Source organism: Silurus aristotelis (assembly GCF_946808225.1).
Source record: "Silurus aristotelis genome assembly, chromosome: 2".
In the NCBI taxonomy this organism is placed as follows: Eukaryota; Metazoa; Chordata; class Actinopteri; order Siluriformes; family Siluridae; genus Silurus; species Silurus aristotelis.
In genome coordinates this window covers 23,239,187-23,260,351 of record NC_139575.1, presented here as the reverse complement: position 1 = coordinate 23,260,351, position 21,165 = coordinate 23,239,187, and the positions used below count along the sequence as shown (strand labels likewise).

At 36.0% G+C, this 21,165-nt stretch overlaps 1 protein-coding gene across 8 annotated transcripts in view; it reads left to right on the top strand.

The window, feature by feature from the left end:
- Positions 1-21,165, top strand: part of kcnq2b (potassium voltage-gated channel, KQT-like subfamily, member 2b) — a 47,913-nt gene that overhangs the window by 10,565 nt on the left and 16,183 nt on the right. For all 8 annotated transcript variants that reach the window (XM_083529527.1, XM_083529528.1, XM_083529524.1 and 5 more), the window contains exons 2-7: positions 10,099-10,189; positions 10,351-10,477; positions 10,785-10,960; positions 17,883-18,008; positions 19,253-19,363; positions 19,494-19,589. In XM_083529527.1, the coding sequence (XP_083385653.1) occupies positions 10,099-10,189; positions 10,351-10,477; positions 10,785-10,960; positions 17,883-18,008; positions 19,253-19,363; positions 19,494-19,589 (727 nt within the window). The remainder of the gene's footprint in view (positions 1-10,098; positions 10,190-10,350; positions 10,478-10,784; positions 10,961-17,882; positions 18,009-19,252; positions 19,364-19,493; positions 19,590-21,165) is intronic.

Below are 21,165 nucleotides of genomic sequence, written 5' to 3'. Positions count from 1 at the left end.
ACCCCATAGATGCTCAGTTGTATGAATGAGATAAAGCGTTAGTCGCTCTGGATTTAGACATCTGCCAAATGTTTTAAATGAAAACTTATTATATCTGTTTAAATATTTAAATCACAGACCAAACTGTTTGTGAACAAATGATGCTCCTAAAAATAATAATTAGTCAAAAAAGTGATTTACTGAGTTACTTTGATTGACTCACTGATTTCTCTATATTGGGAGAAACTGCTGTAACCATATTGTCTTATTCGTGTTCATGGACACGAATTTCCCTCTTTTTTCGTGTCACTCAGCACGACTGCTTCTGTCTGGCTCCGTCTCCATAACAACGGAGGCAGAGGATCATGGGTAATGCTGACAGAAATGCCAAAGGTAATCTTATTTCCCATTTTTGTTAGAGAAAAATGCAGAAAATATAGGGTTATACCGTAATAAATGTCCTTAATAAACCAGGAAAATATATTTACTGAATTTTGACTGGAAGGAACCACTGACAATGGTTTATAACGAGTTCAGGTTGTACAGACGAGTAGCTTACCGAGTATAAAGTAATAAAAACACAAATAAAATCTCCTGCCTAAATGTAGAGTAATTGTGCTTAAAGATTAAAAATTCAATAACAAATGTGAAAAAAAAAATACAGCGTCTGTGGTATCCAGTGGCAGAATAAAAACTTTGGCAGAGGCAGCAAAAATCCTTCATTCATCCTTCATTTTCTCCCGCTTATCCATAATTCGGGTCGCGGGGGCAGCAGTCTAAGCAGGCCCCCGCCTGCTGCCCAATCCTCACAGCACCGTCCCTTACGGTCCCTCCTGCAGGTGGTGAGCCCACGGGAATGCGGCCCCACGTCACTCCGACGTCACAGACCTTGATATTTCCCTCGTAAGGGACCCCCGGAGCATAGAGGGTTAAGGGCCTTGCTCAAGGGCCCAAGAGTGGCAGCCTGGCGATACCGGGGCTTGAACCCCAGACCTTCCGATTAGCAACCCAGCGCCTTAACCGCTGGAGCCACCACTCCCCCAAAAATCCTTACCATTGAAATACATTACATAGAAAGTCGTCCTCAGTGACACGAAAAAAGAGGCAAATACAAGTCTATGAACATGAATCATTAGATTATAAGCATGAAATGCCACCTTCTCTAGAATGAGAGGTAAATACACTTCAAGGCTCTTCTCTGTTCTTTGTTCTCGAGGTGGTGGAATGAACTTCACCCAGACGTCCGAACAGCGGAGTCCCTGAATATCTTTAAATGATGGCTAAAGACCTACCTCTTCCTGAAACACTTAAATTAGCACTTTCCAAGTTTGCTTTTTAAAAAACAAAAGTTGTAGTTCAATTTATTTTAGGTTTGTAATCTTGCATACCAATGTAGATGAATTCATTGCTAGAGACTCAAAGCACTTTTGTACGTCGCTCTGGACAAGTGCGCCTGCTAAATGTCACAAATGTAAATGTAAATGAAATGCCGTGAGACTGTGCTGCATCATGACATGGGGATGTATTTTACACTTTGCAGCTGCACACAAGTTAAACCTTGAACCCTAAGAATATTAATGCTAATGTAACAATGCAGAGTGATAATGTAGACTGTATCTACACCATAAAGCAATGACCTACACTTCAATTATTATAAGATATTCTGTATGTCAGTGTTGTGGAACAGCAACCTGGCTAAGAATACATATACTATTTACCTAGATATGCTATTATCTACAGCAATACATACACTTATAAAATGTAAACATAATTTCCCTGAGCAAGGGAGAAAGTGATGTGTATTTGATTGTACTGATTGGGAGAGGTCTGCTTTAGGTATAGTAGTACTGTACACAAAATCACTCGATCCCCCCCTTTATTAGAGTGGCGTGTTGACATATTCGACTGCAGTGAATCCGGCTCAGACAGCAACTGGATACTGCAGTGTATGTGTGTGTGTGTGTGTGTGTGTGTGTGTGTGTGTGTGTGTGTGTGTGTGTGTGTGTGTGTGTGTGTGTGTGTCTGCCTGTCCTAATGGGTAAACATATTGCAACCACAAAAGCAATTGAATGTTGACTGACCAATTTTATGTTTTTTAATGCATTCATGGGAACAAATAAATGCTTAGTAGCTGTTGGTGTAATTGTCTCTATAGCAGTGACAGAAAGGAATGCTTCAGCAGCCCTGTGAACCATAATACCCTGTGGACCTCTCCTCAAGTTCTTGTGTTAAACTTCCTGACATTGTGAACACACACTTTGTAAAAGGAGAGTGTGATTTTGCTTAGGAAAAGTCTGTGTATATGCAGCCTGAGCATTTTCCTTTTCCTCTCCTATGCTTCAGGGACAGCTTAGAAATGTGAGAAGCTTCTGTGTGAGAGATGTTTTAAATAGCCTTTGGGTCACCATCTCTGCAGGATTTTCACATCACCTACAGTCAAAGTATAATTGGATAGCTCCAGGGATTCCTGAGTTTGTCGAAGATTCTTACTCATTTGTGATGTTCCTTCATATATTTAGCAAATCCTATGCGCAAGATGGGTTTTTTTTGTTCCCAACTCTGTATGTATATGAACATGTAGGCTACTAATGTGGTGTACACTTTTAGATAGACTGGAAGTAACTGTGGTATTATATCAATTATTCATCATTCCAGTTCCTATAAAAATAGTTTTTTTGTAAATTCAACCAAACCTTTTTTTAAGTTTTATAAAGGTTTTATGTTTTATGACGTTTTTCTTTTCCTCAGTGGTTGCATATCGACATTCATATGTTAAAATATTTATATATATTTCTTTCTTTCTTTCTTTCTTTCTTTCGGCTTCTCCCGTTAGGGGTCGCCACAGCGGATCCTCCGCACGTTTGATTTGGCATATGTTTTACGCTGGATGCCCTTCCTAACGCAACCCTCCCCAATTTATCCGGGCTTGGGACCGGCACTGAGAGTGGCTGGGGATGGTTCCCTGACCGGGGATCGAACCCGGGTCGCAACAGTGAGAGCGCTGCATCTTAACCACTAGACCACCAGGGGACCTTAAAATATTTATTATAATAATAAATATATATATATATATATTTAATAATATAATATATATATATTTTTTATGGCTACTTTTTTTCAATCACTTAGCTTTTGTCTAAAGTCTTCATGAGACCGTTCATTACCGCAGTAGAGCTTTCATTTAAATTCTGTTTAAATATTTATATTCATGATCATGAATTCCAATGATCCTCATCATGAATTATCTGTGCTGCCCTTCTTTATCCTAAGATGAAAAATGCTTAGGAGCTTTGATGTTAATGTTGAAAATGCCTAAAAGAATTAGATGATAATTAGATGTAATTAGTCAGATCAGGTGGAGCTAAGACTGAATCAACCCTGACGATTTAGTCCACCATTCAAGAGTAAGTAAACAGGGAAATCTAAATGTAAAAGTGTGTGTGTGTGTGTGTGTGTGTGTGAGAGAGAGAGAGAGAGAGAGAGAGAGAGAGAGAGAGAGAGAGAGAGAGAGAGAGAGAGAGAGAGAAAAATATATATAAAACAAGAGGGTGCCATTTTGATTTGAGGCTGTTCATGCTTGCAGTCATCAGAAAACATCCTTAAATTAGTAAGTGCCTGTCAATTACTACTGCAGAAACTCATTAAATTTAAATGAGTCCAGAGAAACTCAAAAGTGAGCTCAGCATTCCCACTGTGAACGCACGCATCGTCACACTCATTTGTCGAGCTGAGAGTGGAAGTACACTACACACTTGAATGACTACGCTGCAGGAGGACTGAATCCTGCATCACATCTAACTTCATGTCATGTTTCAGGAGGCATTTAGTGGATACTGTACAGTAATAAGCATGGATATTAAATTATTAGTTAAATGACTGCAGAGTAGTTGCAAGCTGTAATCAGTAATGGTGGTTTACGAATGAATAAGAATACATTCAGTTACATGCATGTGTGTTACAAATGGGTGTGTATTTATAACTAAAAGAAAAGAATAGAGAGAGATTGCTTGATTCGTTCAAGTTTTTTTCCTGACTACATACTGTACATGAGGTCCAGAAGTCTCTGAGTGCTCATGAAAAATGAAAAAAAATCGATTTTGCTTTTTTTTTTCCAAATGAATTCATTATTTTATTCATTGCTATTTTTGTGATTAATTATTAATTATTACAGTATTGAGTACGACCCATTCAGCTTGCATGACGAGTGAACATGAGCTGGAGTGGACCCCATAGGATTGTGCAAAACCTTATTGATCCATTTTAGATCAAATCTATTGCTGTTTCATCTGAAAAACTGACCTTTAGTACAAGCAGTTACACGCACCCAAGCACTCAACTGAGTTTTACTGAACTGTACAACCTGAACTTGAACACACACACTCAATACTCAATACACACATTACATTATAATCATATTATTCTGTTTACATGCTGTTTTGCACATTTTGATAGCTGCTCTTTCTGTTTTTGTTCAACATTGTACACTATTGTTTTGTAGTTCTCTTTTTCACATTGTACTGTATAACATATTATACAGTAGGTATTTATGTATACAGTAGTTATGCTTTTTGTACTGTATCTGTGTGTCTTTTGTCTTGTACTGTTTGCACATGTGGTAAGGACTTCTTTCTTTAGTCCTTAGCTCTATGTTGTGTGATTTAGCTCTATGTTGTTTTATGTGGCACCAGGGTTCTGGAGAAACGTTGTTTGGAGAAACGTTGTTCAGCTATATATGGTTACAATGGCAATAAAAGCTTCTTGACTTGATTTGACTTTACTTGAATTACACAATATTAAGATTTAGGAATTAAAGCAGTTACCAGCCTTTATTTCATTAAAAGGATTTGCCATTTTGCCACAAGAGCTGAAGCACTGGCCTCTGTCAGAGTAAGGATGGTTCACTTAGATTAAGGAGATACAATCACATCTGGTTTATAGAGTGACCCAGATCTAATAATGGTGAAGAAGAGTAGGAGCAGCCACAGCTGCATTGTGTGTATTGTCACTAACCTTATTTGACCTTGTTTTTACTGCACCCAAGAAAACCAAGTGCAATTGCTCAAGCACTTGGTCTTTGACACATTTTAGCCACATTATACAAATCTAAAGGCACATGTCTCTTGCAATTAGATTTTACAAACAAAACTTCTTCTGACACACTGCTGCTCTGTGAATGCTGATTTTGGAACTACGTAAAGTTGATACGATTACAGATGTCTCTCATCTGGTGCTCATTTGCATAGGATAAACGTAAATGTATGTCTTTAAAATCTTATCAGGATACACACTCTAATATACAGTACACAGGAAATGGCATATCCGAATGTGTGAGTATGCAGCGAGCAAACTAATCTCTACCCAAGTGGATGGGTAACATGAAAACTGCACAACATGCTACAGATAAAACAACCCATTGGGTTTAAATAGGTTTAAGAAGTAACAATAAAAACTCTATTGCCGTTTCATTGTTTTAATTATATTATTGTCAAGGTAGCGACTAGTGCTACCTTGATTAACATGTGTGTATTTAATTGATGGTAGACAATGAAGCATTACTTAAGGAATTGCTGAGGTTTTTCTCCTTTATTCATGCTTCTCCTAATGTTTTGTCCTTCTTCTGTTTCACATCTCACTTGGCTCATTCTTTTCCTTCTACCATTCTTATTCCCTCTCCCTTAGCTCTGTTATCTAGCTCAGCTTAGGCTGAGTAAGGAGAGCCTCTTCCAGGCTGTCTGGTCACATTAGCTTATGCTTGGCCCTGGTGAATAGAGGGAGTACATCGTTGCAGACTGAACAAAGGAGGAGAAGTGGAAAGTAGGTTGAGCAACTTCGGCTGTCATATTTCTCAATATAAATGGCATAAATCAACATAAAGAGTTCTGATACAGTGTGCATTCAATTAAGTAATAAATTAGTTTCGTAGATGTCCATGATGCTCTTTCAGCAGTAATCAATAATGCGAGCTTGCATCAGCTATCGTTCCATCTCGGAGGAAAGAAAAGGAATTGCTATGTCTATAGGACACAGTGATGCGCATTACCTTCCTAGATACTGCTTTAAAAAAATAGAAAATTACTTGTTGGCAATATCTAACAAGTTAGGACTGTTTAATGAATCTGTTTTTATATATATATATATATATATATATATATATATATATATATATATATATATATATATATATATATATATATATATATATATATATCAATGATAAATCACAAACGATTCGTTTGGGATTTTGTTTAAGTAAAATTATATTTTTACTCTGCATTAGTAAATTAGTGATGCTTGTAAATAGGCTGAACCCTGGTTCAGAACTTTTGTAAGTGCTTTTTGAACATCCTATTTTCTGTTATAATAACCTTAAACCTTCTGGGAAGATGGTCCACTAGATTTTGGAGTGTGAATAGTGGTTGAAGAGATTTGTTTTCATTCAGCCACAAGGGCTTTAAAAGTAAGATTCTGATGTAGTGGTGGTCTGGGGAGCATTAAACCGGTCCAGTTCATCTCAAAGGTGTTTGAGGTCAGAACTCTCTACCAGACCATGTAAAAAAAAAATTGGGTCTTTCAATCCAACTCATGTAAACCATATCTTTATTTAGCTTGCTTTGTGCACAGGGGCACTGTCATGCTGGAACAGGTTTGGGTCTCCTCAAATATCAATCTAAGTTCCAGTTCAAACAATCCAGTTTAAATAAATCCAAAGACGTTCTATAGAATTGTGTGAATCCAACTTTGTGGTAACCATTTGGTGAAGAACCACTTATGACTGGAAAGGCCAGGTGTGCCCATACTTTTGCCTATATATAGTGTAAAAACAGTTGTCTTTATACCAGGTCTCTGGTTGTCATGATACACCATGAGATAATGACTTTCTATGGGTATCACCCTGGGCAAAATTCGAGACACAGAACTAACAGCTGGAGATTGAAGACTAACAGATGCAGCAGAAAACATTCATCGAGTCATGTTCAGGTCACAAAATATAAATGATTAGCAATGTGAGTTGGAGATTAAGTCAAACTTAAATAGATACGAATAAGTCATACAATTCACACAACACCCCTCAATTATATTTTTGCATATTACCATGTGGTGTGCATCCACACAGTGAAGTTTAAATGATCCAGATCAGTCAGGAGTCATTCTAGCATTGATCATTTTTATACTTTCTATTTGCATCAAAGTTATTAAGCAAATGAAAAAATATAAATAAACATAATTGGTAATTCAACAAATATTCTGCAACAAACACTATACTGTAGCTATTTATCTTTATCTCTAAGGAAATTGAGATTTTAGGCTCAAAGGAAAATCTAAATTTCAACTCAATATTCAATATAAGTGCCAGTACAAGTTTCTGTTTCCATAGCAATGGGTAGAAAATGTTCAGTGAGAGCCACCTGAGTTCATTTTTAAGACCAATAAAGCAAAACAGGCCTGAGCAGTGGCCATCAAGCTCATAATGAATTATTATACTTTATATCAGGCCCTTTTTGATCTTTTGTCATTCTTGTCATTCTTCAATTGACAAAATTTGCTTTACCTAATACTAAAAGACCAAATACACCACTAGTCATAACTTTTAACAAACTAGAATGAATATAATGTACATTGTCTATGGTCTTAAAGGCTTGTGGCATTTCTTTCCAATACAAATGTACATGTACTGTATAAATGCATTCCTCACCAATTTTTGTGATCCTCAATCTACAATTTCTTATTATCATTAATTAGTAAAACAAAAAATCTGCTTCAGTGTCCTTGGTACTAAAAAAAAAAAAAATTCAGTGGGTAATGAAACTTGAAAATATTATCACTTTCAATAGGAATTGCAAAAACAATGAGAAAGAAATATTTTTCACACACACACACACACATACACACACACACACACACACACACACACACACACACACACACACACACACACACTCACACACACACACACACACACACACACACACACTGTACTCAGCGCCTCCTGGACTATTGACCATTATCTCTTGTTTAGGATCGAAAGGTTTGGTGTGTCATCTAATCTGCTGGACTGAATGTCTGTTTGCTGGGCCAAAAGCACATAGAGCTTACATCTTTGCTCAGTAATATGAGCCATGCAAAGCAGAAATACAAGACTAAAAGCTAAAAGCTGTTGTAGAGACATGTCAGCAAATGTAGATTATTTGATTTAAAAAAAATGCAGACAATTTGTATTTAATGGAGTGAAATCAGACGGGCAGGTGGTGTTTGTGAAGGTGCTTTGCTGTACCCACTTGGATGGGGTTCAGGTTTAATTTGGGAAAGATAGTTTGTGGTTTGAATGTTAAAAATTATTACCTCCAAAACCCTTAGTTTCAACAGAAAGGATAAAAATAGGAGCATGCAGTTTTGCTGTATGGAATTTATTCATGCATTATTGTTAAAGAATAATCACACAATTAGTTATTTTGTAATTTTAGGAATAAATACCCTTTTTTCTTATGTCCCAAATTCCCAAATTCAGAATTGTGGTTAATGGAAATTAGAACTGTAGTCCATCTGTTTTACGGTTGGCTGATTACTGAAAAAAGGAGCTGAAAAAGACTGTTTATGTGTTACATTCCTTATGCTGGGACAAAAGAGGATATATACTGTATATGTAAATATACTGCTTTTCATCTGTGAGTGTTTGTTATGTGCCTGTGCATATGACTTTGTGTGTGCACTTTGTTTGCATTTTTATTCTCCTTCATATGCTTCCCCTTACATGTATTGTTCCTGTATGTTGAGGTGATATTTGATATTTTGCATGGCAGCAGTGTCTCCACTACAAGTCAAAAAACAATATTAAATGATTGCATACATCTCATCTATGCAGAATAGGAGAGGTAGCTCTGAAAGGTAGCTCTATGATGCATGATTTATTAGCACTTACTTTCCAATTACTGTTGTGTGATGGGGAGAGATAGCTAGTTAGTTGGAAGAGACGTATAATAAAAAAAATAAAAAATTTTTTACTTGATCTTATTTTTCAATTACTTAAATGTAGCCATATTTCAGTCAATACTTACCGCATTTTATACATCTTTTTCCTAAATGATGACAAGACCTTATGTATAATTGTCAACCTGTTGTGAACATTACTCTGATTTTATATAATCTAAAATAAGCCATTTAAATAAAAAAGTAAGATTTGTTACCATTGTTTTTTAAAAGATAAAAAAAAAAAAAAAAAGCATTACTGCAACATAAAAAAAACAAAAAAAAAAACGATGGGTTCTTAATTAATAATAGCTATAGAGGGGGTTTTGGGCCTTGCTCAGGAGCCCAATGTTGACAGCTTGGTGGTGCTGAGGTTCAAAATGCTAACTTTCTGTTTAGTAACCATTTGCTTTAAACATTGAGACAAAGACAAAGCCAGCCAAATGCTTGTTCTTGACCTTTTGCTCAGGCTGCAGAAGACACTTGAATGAAAACTGTCTTTTGTAGAAACATGTCTACCACTGGCTTATACTGTGATTAATAAGGAAAGGAGAGTGTATGACTTTGGCTTTCAGGCATTACACCATTAACCAGTATAGTTAGTTGATATGACTCTAATCTCTGAATGAACACTTTTCACTCAAGAAATATGCTTTTAATTGCAGTTGAATTTGTCATTACAGCACATTGACATTTTGATTTGTTAAGGTTCCGAATAAATGTACAGTTCAACTTGATGTTTCATAATGTGCTCCTACACACAGAATATTATACCCAATATCAGACTTAATTGTGTCTAATGTGGTACTGTCTCATAAAAAAATGCTGAAATAGCAATCATATCTGTGTTGTGTTTTGTGCTACAATGTTCTCCGGTAATTGAGGTAGAGATTATAGCATTATTGTCATTATACTGCATCTTTTTTTTTCAAGGGATCCCGATTATATATTATTTGTAGATCCTGACTGTTTTATGCTTTTTAAGGCATGTGTCTTGTGGGCAATATAATATGTATTGAGAGGATCATACTAGCTCTGGTTCACTTTTACCAAACCTACACATACAGTCAAAATGTTAACTGACTAGAATTAAATGAAAACGGCAATGTGTAGTCTATGAGTGTTGACAAAATGGCTATTCTTTTTTTTTTTTAGTTTCCTGCTGGTGTTCTCCTGTTTGGTCCTCTCTGTGTTCTCAACCATCAAGGAGTATGAAAAGAGCTCTGAGGATGCCTTGTACATTCTGGTATGACATTTGCTGTTAAGCCCATTTGGCTGATGTAATTGTTGTTGCATAGGGGTGCAAGTTATACTAATAAAGTCATTGGTGAGTGTATATTAGGTGATCAATTATGAATTTCAGCAAAATTCAGCTGATGGTCTTTTTATCATTTTCTGTACATTAAGGAAATTGTGACGATCGTGGTGTTTGGAGTTGAATACATCGTAAGAATTTGGTCAGCGGGATGTTGTTGTCGATATCGAGGATGGAGAGGCCGACTAAAATTTGCCCGAAAGCCTTTTTGTGTCATAGGTAAGCAAATCAATTATTATTTTTAAAATATATATAATTTTTTATATTTTTCAATTATATGTAAAAAAAAAAATAATAATAATACATTGTTTATTACACTAAAGGTAATGAAGCATTTCAAATAATCATAATAGTAATCATGTAGTTTTCAGAATTATTTTTACTATGATTTGTCCAATAGATTTAAACCAGTACACAGGCACCAAGGCATGCAATTCAGAATTATCGTTGCTTACTATTTTAAAACCAGTTCACACCAAGAGTTCCCAAGTGACCCATAATCATTTTGGTTTTCCGTATACCACAGATATCATGGTGCTAATAGCCTCCATCTCAGTGTTGGCAGCTGGCACACAAGGCAATGTGTTTGCCACCTCAGCAATCAGAAGTCTTCGCTTCCTCCAGATTCTCCGCATGATCCGCATGGACCGCCGTGGAGGAACCTGGAAGCTGCTGGGGTCTGTTGTCTATGCTCACAGCAAGGTAATCAGCAGCACTAAAAATGAGTCATAACCTAAGTTACTCCATCATCACAAAAAGCTGTAAAACTGTGTGAGCAGGTCTCAGAGCATGGTTGCTCATTTAAATTGGTTCAGCTATGATTTGTTAAAGCAGAGATGCAGCAGGTATAATTGCTGCCTCATAGGTCTAGGGTCCCCAGTTCAATCCTAAGCTTAAGAAACACTTTCTTAATGTGTGGAGTTCCTGTGTAAGAAATTGCTGAAAAAGAAATGCACACATGCAGCATTCATGGAATTAGTTCAAGATTCACCAAAAATCTGACCAAGATAAAGCACTTAATTAATTAATGCTTTAAACACTTTCAAGGTTTTCACTAAATGAATAATATATTCTATAAGGTTGATCTAGTGCTTGTCATCTAAGTTATACTTCTAGCATTCATCAATAAATGTGTTTGAATACTTCCTGCTTTTAACGAAAGTCTATTTGACTGACATAACTGAAAATGATTCAAAGATCTTTTCCTATAGTCTGCCTGCAAGTGTGCAATCTTCTATTTTGCTTACTGACTGCTAGCAGCTTTACACAAAACTCATTAATAAAACATGAAAGGGCAAAAAGCCAATCCGATTGCAACAATCAACATTCTAAAGCTTGCGGCCAGAAAGGGTCAATAGTCCAGCATTTCAGGCAGAGCCTAATTTAGCACAAACAGTGTCCCCCAGTTATAAATACGAACACCCCAATTCAAAAAAGTTTGATGATGATTTGCAAATTTCGTAAACCTTTATTTTATTCACATAGCATAGAAAACATAGCACATGTTAAAATTGAGGAAATGTACAATTTTCAGAAAAGAAATATTCATTTTATATTTGATGGTGGCAACACATTTGAAAAAAGTTGGGACGGGGGAACAAAAGTTTGCAAACGTAGGTGTTAAGAATCAGCTGGATAAATTATTTGCAACTAAGTTGATTGGCAACAGGTCAGTAACATGATTGGGTATAAAAAAGAGTGTCTTAGAGAGGCAGTGTCTCTTGGAAATAAGGATGGGCAGAAATTCACCAATCTGCAAAAAAACAATGTCTACAAATACAACATCAGATTTAAAAACTTTGAATATCTCAAAATCTACTGTACATAGTAACATCAGAAGATTCAGAGAATCTTTAGAAAACTCCGTCTCATACTGCATGGAATGAAAATCACTGCATGGGTTCAGACACACCTTCAAAAATCATTGTCGTTGAACACAGTTTGCAGCGTGATCCACAAATGCAGGTTAAAGCTCTACCATGCAAAGAAGAAGCCATATGTGAATAAGATCCAGAAATGCTATTGTCTTATATAGACCAAAGCTCATTCGAAATGGACTGAGGCAAAGTGGAAAATGGTTTTGTGGTCAGATGAATAGAAATTTTAAATTATTTTGGAAACCATGGATGCTGTGTCCTATGGAGTAAAGAGAGAAAGGACCATATGACTTGTCATCAACATTCAGTTCAAAAGCCTGCATCTCTGATGGTATGGTATGGCACATTAGTGCCTATAGAATGGGCAGCTAAAAGGTAAAAACAGTTTTTAGAGAAACATATTCTTCTAACCAGACAATGTTTTTTTCCAGGAAGGCCTTGCATATGTCAGCAAGACAATTCTAAACTGCATACCACATCTATTGCAACAGCAAGGTTTTGAAGTAGAAGAATCCAGTTGTCTGCAGTCCAGACCTCTTACCAATTGAAAACATTTTGAGAACCCAGGACTGATGAGCAGGTGGAATCCTGTATCATACAAAAATAGGACAACATTCAACTACCAAAACTCTAGCAACTGGTCTCTGCAAATGTACACAGACTGTAGTTAAAAGAAGAGATACTACACAGTGGTAAACATGACCCTGTACCAACTTTTCTAAGATTTATTATAACCATAAAGTTCGAGATTACCAAATTTCTTCCCCTTAAAATATTAAATGTCCTCAATTTCAACATGTATATTCTATGTTCTATTGGGAATGAAATATAGGTTTATGAAATTTGAGTTGGGTTTTATGAGTTGGGGTTGTAGACTTAAACTAATCACCAATAATGTCATGTAAAATTTTAGGGTAGGTCCTTGTGTAACTTATTATTAGATTTGGATGACAGTGTAAATGAACATGGCAATATTTAAAGGATACATATTTATATCACAATTGAAAGACAAAATATCAAAAAGTAACCATCAAAAAAATAAAAAGCTACCTTTCCTTAAGACGGTAGCTTACTATGGACAACAACTAGTAACAAACAAATGAATTGTTTTATGGATATTCTTTAGTACAAATTGATTCCATAAAACCTGTGTAAAAATGTTTCATCAGCAAAAAGTATGCCTGAAGTCAAGTCAAGTCAAGAGGCTTTTTTTTGTTATTCCTACTATACACAGTACAAAGTAAAAACTTTAGTGCTACACTAAACAACATAGAGCTACAACACATAACACAAAGCTACATAAAGTGCATCGAATGCAACTTAGTGCAAACAGTGCAGACGAAAAACAGTACAGACAGACAGTACAAACAGACAGACAACAGTACAGACAGACAGACAACACAAGACAATACACATAACACAAGATAGCACCGACCAGTAAACCTACTGTATACTTTGAATATACAGTACTGTGCAAAGAGAACCATCTTTACACATCTTCATGATATTTCAAATAAATACATCTTTTTTTATTAACTATAACTTAAACTATACTTAAACTAAACTTTAAACTAAACTATGCTGAATGTATAATCTTTTCTTCAAAACTCAAGTTTCTGGTTTAAAGTATTCTTCTCTATAATAGTGTATTACTACACTGCCAATTTGGACTGCCAAAAACCATATTTTCTGGCTTATTTTTACAATTACTCTAATTTAGAAGCCACATGTGGGAGAATAATCCGGTTGAATGCATTATATTACATTATCAAATCTAATACCTACCATTTCCTACTTAATGATGAAGTGGATCTTGAATGGATCCCAGGATTGCTGGCTTCTTGTTTAACAAAGCACAGCTCTTTTATGCCATTGTGTAGAGGCTCCAGAGTTGCCCACACTCTAATAAAATATTGTGATTAAGTGCCCTTTAGAATGAATTGGGGACATGAGTAAGAATGTTGATTCATGCTTAGCTTGCTTTCGAATAGTTTTTTGATTCTACACCAAATTTATCAGGGTGTATGACAGTTAGTAACAAAAGGCTGGTATGGGGTCTTCGAGAATAAGTAGGATCGCAAAATCATGATGCTGTCAAAACGTCGGCAGTAAATACATATCATATCTGACCAACAACACATCTTCCATGATTCCAAGCACGTGATTCTCTATTCTGCTGAAGCAGACACTCCACTACAGAAAGATCCTTTACAAATATGTCCCCATCTAAGAATGTGTGCTAGTTCTTTCTTTAATCGAATGTAGGCTGCAGGCAAAAGGACAGTATGATTTATAACCCTGTAAATATACTCACATCTTTTAGTCTCCCATATTCTATCCCCATATAAAGGTGCTCCATGTATCAGAGAGGTCTCGGGGGAGGGGTGACATGTCATTTTCTCATTAAATTAAATTGAATATAGAAAGTCCACCATCTGATATAGTAAGAAGGCTAGGTATCATATTTATTTATTGTCCATGCAACTGTAGTAAATGTACAACAGTGTAACTCTGTAATATTTATATATATATATTTCTTAGGTATAGAAGCATTTATGATCAGATAAGCACTATAGCATCTGTAAGCACCATTGTTATGTTTTTCAACTCTCAGCATACTTTACAATTAAACAGTTATTATACAGTATTTAGGGGATTCTGTCATTTCATTCTTGCAATGAAAGCAATCCATCTGTCACATCCCTTAATGTATTTAAACCTATTTTTTATTTGCACTCATAGACCTAGCTTTATATTCAGATCAGCACATTTATAGCACTGACTCTTCTGAGTTGACTTCTCAGCACTTTGCCGCTCGTTCTGGAACTGCAGTCTTAGTTATGCAACAGTCTTGCTATTTTTAAATACGTACTACACTTAATATATAACCAGCCCCCTGCAGGCCTGCTGGACTACGTTGCAGTTATATGAATGAGTCCTTTTCCTAAGCCACTTTTAATGTGATAAACAGAACTATTTGGATTAACTTAATTTTGAAGCTAGATTTGAGTACTATACATTCAAATTTGCTTTGATTTGTTGTTTTTTCTTTTTTTCTTTTTGATCCACTTGTGAAAATCTTTGTAAAAGTTAAATTCAACATCAAAATCCTTACTAATAGGCTAATTAACACTATTAATATTACATTTATTTTTTTTTTTTTACTTTGCATCAATACTGATAAATGGTTTAAACAAGCAATCATAATCTTTCATATTATGTAAGTAAACATGCTCAGCTAGGTAAACACTCTCTCATTCTCAGTTTAAATTCTACGGTATTGTTTTTAAAGTGCACTCTTTGGTTTTGGAGCATTTACACAGTACTAGAATATTGTGTGTGTTCAGGGCAGGGCAACATGGTGCACCTAATTATTCATCAGTATGAATCTGAAAAAACAGAATGACGGTACTTTCTATTTTTTCTAATATAATGGGTTGGGATCCTCTGGTAAATATGCTCAGTAGTCTCTAAATAATGGACTATTTACAGCTTTTGTAGACCAATTGCATTAGGTAGAATGTAAGCAGACTTATATCTAATGGTATTTGTCAAATCAAAGCATTATCATACATTTCTTAGAATTGCTACATGAAAGGTTTAGAGTCTTTTAGACCCCTTAAAATTTGCTTTTTTAACAATCTGGGAAGACTTTTCACAAGATTTTGGAGAGTGACTTTTGGAATTTTGCCTTTTACCACAAGAGTGTTAATGTCTGCATTATAATTCATCCCAATGGTGTTCAGTGGGGTTGAGTTCAAGGCTCTGTAACTTAAGTTCTCTGGCAAACCATGTCTTTATGGAGCTCATTTTGTGCACAGGGGGTTTTGTCATGCTGGAAAATATTTGGGTCTCTTAGTTCCAGTGTAGGGAAATCATTATGCTACAGTATGCAAAAACATTAAATACTGCTTACAAATGTGTGGCAACATACAGTATGGGTGAAATGGTCGGGTGTCCACAGAATGTTGCCATTAGGCAATATTTTTTCCTCATACCTCTAGAATTTTTAGTTGTTTAACTTGAATTATTATCTGTGTAGAAAACCTCTGCATATTCTTGTTCTGTCCCACAGGTTCACTGGTTTCCTCCAGTAATTCCAGTAAAAAAGTACATGCCTGACTATGGGAATCTGTCCTTAGATTTAGTTATATAATGTATGTATGTATGTGTGTGTGTGTGTGTGTGTGTGTGTGTGTGTGTGTGTGTGTGTGTGTGTGTGTGTGTGTGTGTGTGTGTGTGCGTGCGCACGCATATGGCTTTGTGAATAACTATTGTCTTATTCAGTAAAATCTATCTTTGGCAGAGAGGCTTTTGTCCTCTGTCTGTCCTAACAGCTCAGCATGCCAGATTGATGTGGGGAACCCCAAATTCAACATACTAACCTTTAGTGACCTTCTAGCTACCCTGCCACACTCTCTTGTGCCAACTGGATGTCAGGCAACACGGATGTGCCAACTTAGCACAATTTCAAGGACTATATGATAACCACATAACAGAGCATTGGAAAAAACACATGGCATAGGGTGAAATTACCACTGGGATGAATAAAGTGAACTGTGTATCCAGTTTCTTCTAAGCTTATATGATTGCACTGTGCTCTTGTCACTCACCAAGCTCTGTTTACTGTCTCATGTGCTGAGATGAGCACAAATTCAAATGCTCCTTCAAGGTCAAAGACCTAATTATTGAAAGATATAGAGCACTAACAGCACATTTATCACTATAATATAGGTTTAGATAACTTTCAAAAGCCCCATTCTGTCTCTTGGCTGTAGTAAATTGCTTCCTTAGCATTCACAAGAAAAGTTTGTGTGCAGTACTGAAGAAAGTGCTGAAATATGTGCTGACCTAGCAGGTCGTTTTTCCTAATTTAGCTTATTGAAGGCTTTTGGGGCTCTCATATGCCTCAGTGAAAGCTGTATTTGTCAGCTGAGCCTGAGTTCAACTAATTTCTTTAAAGCAGCGAAACCACTCCGGTCCTCATATGTTTTAGTGTGCTGGCCATCCTTTTAATACCTAATAGTTATTATAGTAGTTAGAATGCATGCTGTAATGTGATTACCTGTTTGATATCGATTATGAATAATTACCCTCACACAGAAAGACATTACTTAAATATGATTAAAAATTAACTGAGTGAACGTATTGTACTTCAATAATACAGACAGTATAATATTTTAACATATTACCAATCATATAATCAAAAATAATTGTGCAAGTTCCTTCCAAAAGGCTTCACCTCTCACTTAACATGTGGGTGTTAACAGGCTTTTCTCCAGACTTTCTTTTTTTTGCCTTTGCTTTTACCACAGGCTATGAGTCTAGTTTTCTTTCACAGAGAGTAGGTTAGAAAATTGCATTACATTACTGTTGTGAGATGCTCTTAGCCCAAATGAGATTGATTTTTAGTGTAGTACATTAACAATGTATATGATGATGAAGCACAAGCTCAGTAAAAAACATGTCCTGCTCATCAGCTGGATTTAGTCAGTATCATACATTAATTTATTTTCCAAATTTAGTGTTGTGTTTGTGGTGAGCTTACTTTATTTTTAATCAATGTGTTACTATATATTAATGAATAATTGAAATTCAAAACAGTTATTTAAGAGTAAAAGGTCTAAGACTACATGGAAATTTCACTATATACCATAAAATAGCTTATTAAATGCAAAGCATGTGAATTTATGCTTTTTTAAATATTTAATGTATGCATGTGTTTGTGTCATGTTTGCCCTTGGCAGGAGTTAATCACAGCTTGGTACATTGGCTTCCTGTGTCTGATCCTGGCCTCTTTTCTTGTGTATCTGGCTGAAAAGGAGGACAACGAGATGTTTGCTACTTATGCCGATGCCCTGTGGTGGGGTCTGGTAAGCAAGATCATCATATGAACCACATCATATGGTTCATATCATCATATTGCATGTTGTCACGCATAGGTTTTCCATGGGAGAATGCACTTTCACAATTAGTCCAAAGAATTTAATCAATTAAATATCATACTGAATAACTGTATGAAGAGGTATTAATTTGATTAATAGCAAGATGTTTTGTTTTGCCTTATTAAATTTCATGTTATTTTTGTGCTCACTGTCAGAATATCCCATAACAGGGTCACATTTCTTCTGTTTTTTGTTTGTTATCGTTTTTTTCCGCACTTACAAATCCTATGTAGGAGGTCTGACCAGCAGTCTGCACAATTTAAGGATTAATTCCTCATTACACTCTATCTGAACTCTGAATATAGCTCAAAATTGCATATACTGATCCTACTGAAGATGAAACTCCCTCAAGTATTAATTCTGTCCTTATACTGTTTTCTATCACAACTTATTAAATTAAGTACTTTGAATTCACAATGATAATCACTGGTACACTTTGCCACAAACAATATGCCATATGTCTGACAATATCTGACAAAGTCTACCATGATCAGAACAGCAATTAGTCAAAAGCTAGAATTATTGCCTTAACTAAGTTGTGCTTTAATACAGACACCATCGGCAGTGCAAAATTTAACTAAAACAACATAATCAAGAAACAAATAGATTTACAAATAGAAATAGATTAAGAAGAAGGGAAAGGCACCTGAACATGATATACAGTAGTACGTTTTTTTTTTTTTTTTTTATACAGAAAGTAAGGAAGTAGAAATGCTGTTCTGTTCCTTGAATAAAACCATCAATTTTCTGAATGATAGAAGAGTAGTGACTTCTGTGATTGCAAAAAATCTTTTATTTATTTAAACTTCACGGGGGGAGTGGTGGCTCCAGCGGTTAAGGCGCTGGGTTGCCGATCGGAAGGTCTGGGGTTCAAGCCCCGGTATCGCCAAGCTGCCACTCTTGGGCCCTTGAGCAAGGCCCTTAACCCTCTATGCTCTGGGGGTCCCTTACGAGGGAAATATCAAGGTCCGTGACATCAGAGTGACGTGGGGCCACCTTCCCGTGGGCTCAACACCTGCAGGAGGGACCGTAAGGGACGGTGCTGTGAGGATTGGGCAGCAGTCGAAGGCGGGGGCCTGCTTAGACTGCTGCCCCCGCGACCCGAATTACGGATAAGCGGGAGAAAATGAATGAATGAATATTTAAACTTCATATTAATGTCTTTTTTTTAGATCACACTAACCACAATAGGTTATGGAGATAAGTATCCAATAACGTGGAATGGACGTCTTCTTGCAGCAACATTCACCCTCATCGGAGTGTCCTTCTTTGCCTTGCCTGCAGTAAGTTTATAAAAAGCCTGATATAAGACCTTTTAGGCAGCTACGACACTGCAGTTTTGCTTATGCAGTGAACAAATTTGCCCTGTGTATTAACTCCTGTTCTAAGCGAATGCTCCTATATACTTTCTAGGGAATTTTGGGCTCTGGCTTTGCCTTGAAGGTCCAGGAGCAGCATCGGCAGAAGCATTTTGAGAAACGACGGAATCCAGCGGCGGGGCTCATTCAGGTAAATTTCACTTTATATTCTCATTATATTATCTACACAACATTCTCAGGGCCACCATGTACAAACATCTTGATTTGAGGAAACTTATGCTTTAAAGTCTTTACTTCTTCACTTATTCATCAAATTTGTGGTTATTGATTTCCTATAGAGAAATATAAACACATAAAATATACAATATTTTTTAACAAAAATAAATACAGGTAATATTGGCATAGCTCAACCTGTGTGCAAAATAAGTAAATGTGTATTAATGATACTGTATATGGCAGTTACAAGCTTTTGAGTTGAAACCAGGGCACAATTCTTCCGTTTTTCTGTATGGAAATAACGATACATTAATCATGCAGTCCTTCATAGGCTGAATAGGTTAATCGGTTCAACAGTATAATTGAAAATGTCTAATTCCTCTGGCGAGCCAAGCCAATATCAGTCAGCTTCCAGTCACTTTACAGATGATTACCCCAGCTGTCGCCATTCAGAGATGAATGAAGTTCTTGTTGTTATTTTTTTTTATAGATCGACATTTCGCTGACTGGTTGTCCAGTCTTAAAATTTGTAGTGACTAAGATAAAACGATTAGGATACATCATATAAAATTGCATGGAATATGGGAATTATGGGAAATGGGAATTAAAATCACTAAAACTACACTTTAGGAACAAATGTTTGTGGACATTTGTTCCTAAAGATTAGTATGTGATTTTTAAACATCCCACATTTAATCCACATTTTCTGTTATAATAACCTTCTGGGAAGATGTTCTACTAGATTTTAGAGTGTGATTGTGGACCGTTGTGGGTAGGGTGAGGAGGCCTGGTGTGCGGCCAGCGTTCAAATGCATCCCAAAGATTCAAAGATCTTTATAGCAGGCCACTCAAGATCTCCCGCTCCAAACCATCAAAAACACATCTTCATGCAGCTCACATTGTGTACAGGAGTATTGTCATGCTGGAACAGGTTTGAGTCTCCAAGTTCAAATAAAGGGAAAAAATTAATGCTACCATATCCAAAGTATACAATTGTGTGCATCCACCTTTCTGGAAACAGTTTAAGGAAGAACCACATTTGGCTAGATACATATAGTGTACATGCAGGGCTATGCATTTGAGTGGAACAACAACACATTCTTAGTTCATTGTTTGTTTTTATTTGAAAGAAGGGACAAGCCTGTTAACGAACCTTTTAAATTTTTTTGTTCTAATGCATTACCACCCTGTATGTTTTGTCAAATAAACAATAAATGACAGAAAACTCTTTGTGTGGGATGATGGAAGTGGTTATGTGAACCATTCAAAATATTTGCTTGATGGGTTTTTTTTTTTATAACATTTTATATACAAATATATTTTATAGGATTTTAACAACCTTTTTAGTCTTAAGTAAGTCAGCATGGTAATCATGTTAAATTAATTAAAGTGGTTGCTTAGAAAAGCAGAGCATTTACTTGAACATTTAACATGTAAAGATATCTGAGCTCTTTAATACCACATTAAATAAATTAATAGACTTGTTATTTTTTTACCTTTTCAATATTTTAAATTCATATTTGTTTTGTGGTTATTTAACTATCCATAAA